General features: G+C 41.5%; 1 protein-coding gene across 1 annotated transcript; it reads left to right on the plus strand.

The window, feature by feature from the left end:
* The first annotated feature begins 9,610 nt into the window (after nucleotides 1-9,610).
* On the plus strand, nucleotides 9,611-10,163 carry LOC147894129 (RING-H2 finger protein ATL8-like). Its single transcript, XM_087384648.1, has one exon. It carries the CDS (start codon nucleotides 9,611-9,613, stop codon nucleotides 10,070-10,072), a length of 462 nt encoding a protein of 153 aa, XP_087240774.1. The 3' UTR covers nucleotides 10,073-10,163.
* The last annotated feature ends 2,205 nt before the right edge of the window (nucleotides 10,164-12,368 follow it).

Genomic DNA, 12,368 nt, shown 5'->3' on the forward strand with positions numbered 1-12,368 from the left:
CTACATCCTCCACTCGTCATCCTCGAGCTCCCTCCGTCAAAGCCGCCTGTCCGTCGTCGACCTTCCCTACATAGCAAACCTTCAAATCTCCAAGGTTCCTTAAAAAAAGGCCATGTGGCAGATAAGGTGGTCAAATTTAACTGTGGTTAGGTTCAATTGCCTGGGTTAGTTGAACCATGGTAAAATTTGTGTAACCTTGGGTAACCAAGCTAGGTTAAAAAGTCACCACAGTGCCACCTAAGCACAGAGTCCCTTGCTAAGCACAGTATGGAATTGTGCATGTGAATCCCTGTGCCATATTAGCAAAGGCCTTCTCTTCTTCACAACAGAAACTTCGACAAGGCGTAACTTGCAATTTAGGAGGAATTTGTAAACGTTCCAAAAAGGAAAAATAACCAATTTTTTGAGCTCTACGCAGTTGTCAACTCAGATTTTCTGTATGTAATTAGACACTGCCAGATTTGAAAGTATCGTCAACTAGTGAGACCTTTGCAATAGCAATACGCACCCCAATTGTTGAGAAATTCACCGAGGAAGGATTTCATACCTGGTCTACACAAATGAGGTATCTCTTGATACATCAAAAGCTTTGGAAGACTGTAAAAGAAGACATACCCACAACACATAATGATGCATGGAAGGGAAAAGACGAAGCATCACTATCACTCATTGGATTGCACTTCGGTCCAAACATAATTCATCATATAGACTCCAAGAATCATGCCAAGGATGCATGGGATGAGTTGAACATAGTGTTTGGTGCAAAAGCCAAAAACCAAGAAATCCATCTTAAGATTGAATTCTATGGTATGCACATGGGCTTCAATGAATCCATGGCACAATTTGTCAACAAAATCAAAAGAATTATGACCCAACTAGAAGGCATAAATGCAAAAGTAGGGGAGAAAGATGCACTTGCAATTCTCCTTAAAAGCATGCCTGCAGAGTATAGTGCACTGACAACCACTTTGAAGAATTTGCCAAATCCAAAGTTTGAGGAATGTGTATCCTCTCTTCTTGAAAAAGAAAGAGAGTTGAAGGCATCAACATTGACATCTACACGCAATAGCTATAATGAAGAACAAGCACTATTCACAGTAAAACATCAATGAAGTGCTACCATTGCGGAAGGATGGGTCACTATCAAAGTGACTACAGAATGAAGAACAAACCAAAGTGTCACCATTGCAAGAAGCTAGGATACAAGGAAGAAGATTGCATATTGAAGAACCAACGTGTCAACTACACAGCATCGTCATCAAGCCATGAGCCAAAAGGTGAAATCAATGGAATGTATTGAGAAACAAAAACCTTGCCAACCTTGCCTATATTTTGTAAATCAAACCTAACCGCCTGAGAGTAGCCATGTAAGCACCCAAGGGAGGATTTGATCTTGTAACTCACATCTGACCACCTTGTGTGAAGAGAGTGGGAGAGAAGTAAGGAGTCTCACTTGCAGCTTTCTCACATAGACAATGGGGGAATACACACAAAGGTGGAGGCCGAAGACAATTTTCCTCTTCTTAGTTGTGTAAGCCAAAAGAACTCTCTCTAAGTACAAAAGGAATAGGTGAACCCTATATGTGGGTATCAAAGCAAACTTAGCTAACCTAGGTGGCATACTAACTAAGCCACTAACTAGAGTACATAAAGATAGCTGTCATCCAGCTATTATTCATGGGCGGTTGGTACACCTAGCCAGCTCATGTTGTCAGAATAAATGACAACTAGCCCATCTGTGGAATGATGCATATCATAAAGTAGCTTATGCAACGAAGCTAACTCACATGCAGCCATTGCTGCACCCTTGTACTCAGCATCTGTGCTCGACAAGGCAGCTGTAGGCTGTTTCTTACTGCTCCAAGTGACTGCAGCACCCCCAAAAGAGAACACATATCCACTTGTAGATTGTCTATCAGAAATACTACTAGCCCAAACAGCATCAGTGTATCCATGCAACTATATCTGAAGCCCAGTCTCATAAAATCGTTCATACTACAATGTGGACTTCACATATCTTAGTATGCATCTAGCCGCATCCAAATGTAGTTTCCTTGGAGCTTGCATAAACTGACTTACCAACCCAATAGCATAGCTCGAAATTGGCCTAGTAATAGTCATATAAATCAAACTTCCTACTATGCATCTGTACATAGTAGGGTCTTCTAGAAGCTCACCTGCATCTGCCCTCAACTTCACATTTTGCTCCAAAGGAATTGAAATAGGCTTACAACCTGTCATCCCATATTTGGACGGCATGTCCAATCCATACTGCCTCTGCAAGAGCCATATCCCACTTGTAGATCTAATCACCTCAATGCCCAAGAAGTAACGCAGCTCTCCTAAATCCTTCATCTCAAACTTCTGCTTCAATAGCATTTTCACATGAAGGATATCTTCATCACTATCACCTGTGATGATCAAATCATCAACATAATTAACAAGCAGCATCATGCCTTTCTCTATTTTTCTCACATAAAGTGAGAAATCTGCCTTGGAAATCTAAAAGCCAATAGTGACAAGATACTGTCCTATCTTGTCAGACCATGCTCTGGGTGTTTGCTTCAAGCCATACAAGGCTTTCTTCAACTTGCAAATAAACTCAGGATGAACATCATGAACATAACTTGGTGGCTGATCCATATAGACCTCTTCTTGCAAATCACCATGCAAGAAAGCATTCTTTACATCCATCTGATGTAAAGACCATCCCTTTGATGCAGCCATAGCAATGACTGCTCTTATGGCTGCTATCCTTGCAACCGGATTGAATGTTTCTTCATAATCAATGCCATATGTCTGTGCATACCCCTTGACAACTAATCTTGCCTTGTATTTGTTCACAGAACCATATGCATTGTGCTTCACCTTATAAACCCACTTGCAGCCAATTGCATTCTTGTCTTTAGGCAAAGGCACCAATTCCCATGTAGCATTTGCTTCCAAGGCATCCATTTCTTCATCCATGGCTTTCTCCCATTTTTCTTTTCCCATGGCTTGCTCAAAAGAAGTGGGTTCTGGTTCATGTATCACTTTGACCATATAGGCATAGTGAATGGCTGTAAATCCATCATATTTTAGCCTATCCACAGGATACCTAGCTCTGGTAGACCTATGCAACATAGGCTCACTACTAGGTGCTCTCAAAACATCCCTTGTCTTCCTTACTCCAGGTGTAACAACAAAAGGAATACCCAACTCATCATCAAGGCTCTGTTCTGAGCCACTGGATTCACCATCCACATAAGAGTGACCTGCATTCACATCAAACATGGGCTGATCTACTTTCTCTTTTCCTTTTTGTGATACTTGCATACCACTATCTACATTGCTTTGAGGAGACCCTCGTGATCTCAATCTACCTATCCATGACGAAGTATATGAACTACTGCTAGAGGACACTATGGGTCCACTAATATTTTGTGATTGCTGCTGTGAATTCTGTGCAGCATTACCATTTTGTGCATCTACATCATCAATCACATTCACTGGTTTATACCAGCTGCTCATCTCATAAAAAACATCTCTGCTCACTGTAAACTTACGAGTAGAAGGGTTATAGCATCTATACCCTTTCTGTTGCAGAGAATTACCAATAAAGATGCACTTATCAGCTTTTGGATCCAACTTGGATCTCAACTCATTTGGCACATGAACATAGGAAATGCAACCAAAAACTTTCAAATGAGAAATATCTAGTTTCCTACCAGTATACCTCTCCTGTGGCATCATGCAATGTATTGTTATAGTGGGAGTCTTGTTCATTATGTAGACTGCTGTAGCAACTGCTTCAGCCCAATAAACATCTGGCAGGACTTTCTCGTTGAGCATGGCACGAGATACCTCTCCAATATGCATGTTTTTCCTTTCTGCAAGTCCATTTTGATGTGGGGTATGATTGCATGAATATTGCTGCTTTACGCCATGCTCTTGCAGGAACCTTGCAAACTTATTTGAGCGGTACTCTCCCCCTCCATCTGACCTTAGGCATTTTATTTGCAAGCATGTTTCTTTTTCAACCATAGCTTTAAAAGCTTTGAAATGCCCAAACACTTCACTTTTCTTTTTCATAAAATACACCCAAACTTTTCTGCTATAGTCATCAATAAAAGTGACAAAATAATGATAGCCTCCAATAGATGCAGCTTTAGTAGTCCACACATCAGAGTGGATTAATTCCAATGGCCTCTTACTCTCTTGAACATGTCTAGGAAATGGTTTCCTTGCCTGTTTTCCAAATTGACAGGCTTCACATACCTTATGCATTTCTGCAACCTTGAACTGAGGCAATACTGTAACAATATTTTGGGCCTGCATTAATTTAAGTCGATGTACATTAACATGACCAATGCGTTTATGCCAGATATCAATATCTGCAACTATGCCGGTCCCATGTGTAAACATTGCTGCACTCAATTCAGGCATGTCCGCATCCAACATAAACATCCTGCCCTTCTTCTTCCCTTTTGCTATCAAGTGACCTTTATTTTTCATATCCTCAACAAAGCATCCATGAGGATCAAATCTGACCTACAAGCCCTGCTCAACCATTTGACCAACAGAAAGTAGGTTCTTGGTGATATTTGGGACATGAAATACATCAAACATGTATTTCTTTTTCCCATCCTGCATAGACAAAGGAATTTTACCAATCTGCACAATAGGGTGTGCAGTATCATCACCAGTGTCTGCAAATCTTGGTCTTTCCATTTTTCTTGCATCTTGCATCCATTCTGCATGACCTGTCATGTGGTTTGACAAACCTGAGTCAACATACCACACCTCATTGCTTTCTTCTACACTTGTCACAGAATTGGTCATGTGCTGCACCACAAACAAATGCTCATTTCTGTCATCACCTTGTCTACTAGAGGATGCATAATTGCCTTGCTGCAATTTTCCAGTCATGATGTCATTCTGCTTTTCATAGCAATCTTTAACCATATGACCCATTTTACCATAGTAGTAGCAGTCAACATTGCTGTTTGCATTTTGGCCTCTCTGCCATCCACCACAACCTCTTTGGCTCCCCTTGCCTCTAAAGTTATCACGTTCTCCTTCATAGGACTGGTTTTCTTGAATTTGCTGCATATTATGATTTCTGCGATGGCCTCCAGATCGGCCTACTCTACCTCTGCCTCTACTTCTTCTAGTATTTGAGTAGAAGAAGACAGTTTCTTTTGAAGTTCCTCCTGAAGAAGATGCTCCACCATTTCTCTGCTCTTCAGAAATTAGAAGAGCAATTAACTCCTCAAAATCATGAAAATTCTCATGGACGGCAATGGATGTACGGAATTGTGCATTATCCTTTCCTAGACCATTCAAGGTCACAAAAACTAAATCATCATCTTCCACTAGCGACCCAATAGAAGCAAGTGCATCTGCAATCTTCTTCAGCTTCATGTGGTAGTCATTGATGCTCATGTTTTCGCTTTGCACATTATGCCTACTTGAGCTGCATTTTCCTGGCTTGTGTATTTGTGCTATACATTTTTGTCAAAGTATCCCATGCCTCCTTTGGCGTGCTTGCATCTTGAATGTGCACAATCATAGAATCTGAAATACTGATAGACAGGCAATACATAACTTTTCTGGCTCTCTCATCCTAGCCTTTAAATGCCTGCAACTCCTGTTGATTGGGAACATTAGGAATAACTTGTTCTTGTTTAGCTCCAGTAATGAACTCCCAATAGCCTTTTCCCTTAAGGAAATTTGTCATTCTAAACTTCCATGCTTGGAAGTTCTTCTTGTCAAGCTTTTCAGTGACAATCTGTGAAAGAGCATCAGACGCGATTATAGAACACCGCAAAAAATTCTGTCACTGCAAAAAAACACAACTTCTGGCTCACAAGGGCAAATCTGCAAAACTGACGAAAGTGGTATTTGACCACATAGTCACTTCCTAGTGACGACTATCCATCAACAGGCAATAAGAATGATTCTGTCACTCCCAATATCTCTGCGCACAAGCATACGATGTAATTTTTGTGATAACTTTTCACCGACCTGCAGAACAGTGGTCGCACGGCAAAAACAAGGCACTTTTCTGAGTGCCTATGGAAAACTTCCGCCACCAAAATGGGCCCCGAAATGGCCTTAAATCAAAAAAATAATGTCACCAAGTGCTTCGCCCTTTCCCATAGCATATACTATCCTCTCGCCACATCGCAAAGGGTATCCCAATCTAAGACAGTGCGCTCTTGCACTTTTCGGCTGTGCTACCTGCAGAGATTTGCTCCCAAACTCGAAAAAGGAAAGCAACACTGATACTCTTACCAAGACACTGCGAATTTGGTTTGCTTTCTTGAGCTCCTTACCATGAACTGAGCTTTGATACCATGTGAAGAGAGTAGGAGAGAAGTAAGGAGTCTCACTTGCAGCTTTCTCACATACACAATGGGGGAATATACACAAAGGTGGAGGCTGAAAACAGTTTTTCTCTTCTTAGTTGTGTAAGCCAATAGAACTCTCTCTAAGTACAAAAGGAATGGGTGAACCCTATATGTGGGTCTCAGACCAAACTCAGCTAACCTAGGTGGCATACTAACTGAGCCACTAACTAGAGTACATAAAGATAGCTGTCATCTAGCTATTATTCATGGGTGGTGTACCAACCGCATCTGCAGCTAATAAGTTGGTGACATAAATGCACAACGGTCACCCTGGCATATTAGGAGTGGAGCTCGATATCTCAAAGCTTGCAGTAGCCAAAGGATCATGGCACCAAGGGAAGGTGTTGAGAGTTATGGTGCCATGAGCACATGTAGAGCAAAGGTATGAGTAAAGGGCAAGCTGCCACATGGCATGGAGGAGATATCCCACATATGAGCAAGCATATGGATGTAAGTACCCTCACCTATAAAAGGGAGGTTCATTTGAAGTAATATCAATCAAGCACTTTGCACTATCTCAAGATTCTCTTTATGAGTCCAAGCTAATCTAGCTTGGAACCTAATTGACTTGAGTTATAGATCATGATCACTCTTAGGATTCATCCACCTTAGATTAGTGTTGTCAATAGAGTAGATTAGGGTCCATAGGAGAGCTCAATCCGTTCTTTCACAGTAAGACACCAAGCACTCATAATAAATCATTGAACTCACAAAAGAACATAACAAAATTATTATAATATACGTACATAATTTTTAATAGGCTTTTAACACTTGAGACCTATTAAACAGACACCTTCAAATAGCAAATCGCTCTCCACATCCTACGTCTAAAAAATGAGACACAAAATAGTGGTACAAAAGCAAGACGACCCCACTCCTTGAGGACATATGGATCGAACATATTCTACGTGTCATTATAGCAACTTCATATTGAGAGTGAGTGGGCGGAGGGCATACCTAGAGAGGGTTGTGTTTGCACCATGTGTGATCACCAGGATATCCAATAAGAGGAGTGATTTGCTTTCAGATGCCCATGTACTGCATGCTACTATGATCATGATTATGGCTTCTTTCTTTTTGTGTTCATCATGGGTGTTGATGACCACTTAGTGTCTCCACCCCTTAGCCCATTGTATCATGTTTCTTTAGTTTCATGAACCCTTTGGTCTTCCAAAGGCTTTTAATAAAATCTCTCTCTTTCTCTCTCTCTCACTCTCTCTGTGTGTGTGTGTGTGTGCGTGCACGTGCACATGCATTTGTGCATGTGCGCTGTGTGTGTGTGTGTGTGTGTGTGTGTGTGTGTGTGTGTATACACATTGGTTAGGATGGGGTGATCAGGTCAACAATTGTGTGTGTACACATTGGTTAGGCCCGGGGTGATCAGGTTAAGAATTGTGAGCCACACACCTTGCCCTGATTGACACACACAAACATTTAAACAAACCCAAAAATCTCACAAGAGAAAGACGATGACTAAAATGGTGAATGGTGGGCCAGGGACATTGTGCAATGAATGTGGGTGGAATGGGCTTTATAGACTTTGTACAAATTTCCCATGCAATAAGTCAATGTTACCATGTGGAAAAAGGAATCAATCACAAAACACCATGTGGCAAAAGCGGCCATGTGGTAGACACTTGATAGCCATGCAAGGTATAAGGTTACTGCATGTTAGCATTTAGATATCGCGTGATACCATGTCACGGTATATTAAAAACATTACACGATGTATTACGGTAGGCAATGATCTTTAGCGTTAATTTTGTATGTAAATTGCTTCTTATCATCGCATGATACGATAAAAGATAAGGCAACCTATCTTAAAGACACATAGATACCTAATTTCTATAAAGCATTTAGCGATCTTGTAGCATCGTTGATTATGTTTTAAGATCATAAGAATAAATGAAACCTATGCACATATTTAATTAATTTCTTAGGAGATGATTTCTTTCACAATGGAACATCACTTTGAAGGTGTAGACATTTTGAAAAATTACCTAATTTAATACAAACTTGAATTCTTCCAAAAGGGTATACACTTTAAAGTCCTTAATACAAAAGAACCTACAAACCATATAAAAGCAAATTCTTCCAAAAGGTATACACTTTCAGGTCCTTAATATGCACTTTAATATAAGAGGATTGGCATGAGAAGGTTCCATGCTTGATATCTTAGGGATTCCTAGAATGTTACCTAGGATGTAAAGTTGGAATAGAACATGAAGAAGACAAGACATCTTAGGGATTCCTATGATGTAAACCTATGATGTAGAGTTGGAATACAATGAGGGAAAATAAGATAACTTATTTTTATCTAATACAATGAGTAATTATCTTAGGGATTCCTAAATAAAGCTGTGGTGACTTCACATTAAGAGCAATGATGATCTTTATTCAAGCTATGGGGTCACTAATGGATATGTAAGCTAGCATGGGCATTCAGAGGAATGGGGCTTTTATTTTTTTTGTTTTAAATGTAATACCTCAATAAACAAGCTACTAGAATATAGTATGATGAAAAAGCAATGAGCTTGGAAAGAACTAGATTTGGAGGTCCCTTTCTCTAACTTAAGACCCCAAGAATGCGTTCACTTTAGATGAATAAAATTTCTTCTCAAAGGATTTTTTATTGAAGTTAGAGGCTATCTTAGGAAATGGGAGACCAAAATTTAAGTCCAAGAGGATCGTTGTTCTCGTGATTTATGGCAACCTTTTGGTTCATTACAACTTGATTAGTTAATCTACATTCGTTACGCTAGAAGCGGAATGTCTTTCTACAAGGGAGGTATTAATCTATGTATATTGTCGCTTTATGCATGAAGATGGGCGTTTAATCGTAATTTGGAGTTTTCTTACGTGCAAGCAATGTCTGCATTTGATGTGTGTAAGGGAGACTCAGAGGTAAAAATGCAAGCGTAGGAAGGATGTAATATGCTCCTACTGAGTTATGAAGCAAATTCCCTCTTTTTGATTGCTATGGGCACCAAGCAATCTTTGTCCTCGTGAAGGTACGCCAACACAAGAGTTCTTTCTTGCCACCAGAGCTTGTCTTCCTTGTCAGGTTTGGCCAGAGAAGCGTCCGACCAGCTTCTAAAAGGCTTGTTAAGCTTCAAAACCAGGGCAGGCAAACATGCTAAATGGAGGCCTGTGAGCGTGAGGAGATCGATTGAGAGAGAGAGAGAGAGAGAGAGAGAGAGAGAGATCTGCAGAGAAGGATGCCCACAGGAGACGGAGTTCCTTTCCCACAGTTCGGACGACTAGCTTTTGCAGTGGCACCAGATGCTCCGGCCCGCGAGTCCCCCTGGAACCAAAAGGCTGTCATAATTGTGGGAGCGCTCCTGTTTCTGCTCGTATTTGCTGCAGGCCTCATTCCCGTAATCAAGTGTGTTCTTCGCCTGATGGGATTGGAATCAACTCGGGAAATTGAGGTGAGAATAGCCAACACGGGCTTGAAGCAAAAGGTTGTGCAATCTCTGCCCACCGTCGTGTATTCCAAGGTCGCAGTGCTGGGAACTACAACGGCCTCGGATTGTCCCATCTGCTTGGCCCAATTCGCTGAGGGAGAGAAGCTGAGACTGCTGCCCAGATGCCACCATGGCTTTCACATGAGTTGTATTGATACGTGGTTGCTGGCACATTCGTCCTGTCCAATCTGCAGGCAGAGTCTCCTGAGGTAAAGTTGGCGAAATGGAATGGGATGGACGCAAAAATGGGATTGTCATCAGCGACGAAGTCTCAAAGAGCACAGATGAGGGAAAGTCCCAACGATTGCAGGTGAAAGAAGTATTCATGGCAAATCAGCATATGGACATTGGACCTCTTAGACAAGGCCTGACAATGAAAGATAACAAAACCTGAAAATCAGTCCTGGAATCATGAATTAGCACGTCAAGCCAGGCTACGTTTCTGCTTCGAAAAAGGGCGACGAAGCTATTGATTGATGCCGTTTGTAATTGTACACACGCTAAACAATATTCAATAGTGTATTTGATTGATTATTCAAGCATGTTCGTTTGATTTAGCATTACGTTCAACTTGTTGCAGGTTAGTGCTTTAGATTTCCTAAAGAAAACCTGTGAATGGAGAATTTTTGTGAAAGGAAGGAACGCTAAGTTTCTTTAGATAACTATTCTCAACAAAGTAATTTTAATAGTCTTATAAGGAATGACTTTTCTCTTGCTAGCACTCGCTTGCTAGAGAATTTCCTCTGTCATGTGGTTTTGGGCATTTGCAATTTCTTTTTGGGGGCAATTTTAAGCGTTGTAGCTTAGGATGACCAAGGTGGCTCCACGTTAGTTAGGTGGAATCCAGGGAAGCTTTAGTGCAAGTAATTGGAGGTTTGCATGGCGTTGTGTGGTTGGGGCGTTGCATGGCTAGGTTTTTATGAGGTTCTCTGGTTTGTGTTACCTATTCGATTCCGGTTTGATTGAGGGCAAGTAAAGAGTTGTGTGGAGCGTGTCGTGTGAGGGCGAAGGAGTTAAAGGCACTGGTTGATTTCAAGGTGACGATGGTTGGTCTTTCCGTTTGGTTTTGCGTTTCTGCTATTTGTTTCTTTTGCAAAGGATGAGGTTGAATAGCCACTACAGTTTGTAGGGGGGGCGAAGGAGGGGTAGAGAAGCCTGCTCATCTCTACTTTGAGGATGCATATGTCGAATCGACAAAAAGGCCTGTTGAGCATCACGGATGCTTCCAACTTTGACCAGCAGTGGGATGAGGTAGTTCGTAAGACATCTATGATCTTCCAACCCATTTTTGCACATGTAGGCATACAAGCGCCTGGTACACTGCAACTTTTTCCTTCTTTTGCAATTACACAAGATGCATGTAAGGTTCTCCACTGAAGGTAGCTCAGGCATTCGTTCCATGGACATCAATGCCGCCTCTAAGCTGAGCATTTTCCAGTTTAGTCATAATTATCATTGTCGAATTGGTATCTGAAGGGAAAGACACACACTTGCTTCACGGAATCGTGTTAACTGACTAGCATGGCACTCTTGTTGCTTCTTTTGCAAGTACACAAGATGCATGTAAGGTAGCTCAGGCATCCGTTCCATAGACGTCTCTAAGCTGAGCGTTTTTCAATCACTCTTCTCACAATTTCTTGTGGTATAGGTATGTGGTCGCTCTGAAGTCCTTGGCGGACCCTCCAAACGATTATTATTTAGGAGGGAGAAAGCAGAATCCAGCGATTTTGTCCATCAATCCTCGTTCCTTGGGGGGACCCATGGAGCAAGCGAGTGCTTTGGAAGTAGTTGGATACGTAAGGAGATATTCCTGACCTTATGTAGCACACCATGCAGTAGCATATCGTCTATTTTCTAATGATGGATTACTTTGCTATCACAATGCTACAATGTGATGTCACCAAGTAACACTCTTTCTCTTATAAAGTGCTCTCTGACATCATGTGCTTTGTCCTGGAGTAATATACTGGATTCTTGGCCAATGCTTGAGCCGATTGATTATCACAATATATTATTGTTGGCTTTGACTCATCAAAGTAATCTGTTTCTGACAATAGTCTTCTGAGCCATATAGCCTCACATGCACCTGTAGTGAGTGCTCTATATTTTGAGTCGCCCGATTGGTGTTTGAAGCTTGAGCATGTTGCTTCGTTGTTGTAGGAGCTTTAGTTAGAGATGCTAAAGCTTTAGTTGTAGGAGATAGTTGCACCTTAGGAGATAGGCCGCACTAAGAGGGCCTTTGCTAGCCGTGAAGTAGATGCCTGCGAGTAGTTGGCAGGTCAAAATGCATGGAGTCTCTCATTCGAGCTTGCAGCTACCTTAGTCGTAGATGAGTTGCCTCTGATTAAGGGCTCGCCATAGTATACGAGAGCTGCCTTGCTAGCTAAGGTTCTAGAAGGCCGACTGCTTGGTTGCCTGAAGTCGTTGATGGTGAAGGAGCCACTGCCTTGTGCTCCTACCCACCTTAGCCTCTAGAGTAGAGGTTTGTAGTAAACATTAGATATCTCCT

This window comes from Dipteris shenzhenensis, chromosome 14 (assembly GCF_047967505.1).
Source record: "Dipteris shenzhenensis isolate YYH24624 ecotype China chromosome 14, Dip_SZ_1.0, whole genome shotgun sequence".
NCBI lineage: Eukaryota > Viridiplantae > Streptophyta > Polypodiopsida > Gleicheniales > Dipteridaceae > Dipteris > Dipteris shenzhenensis.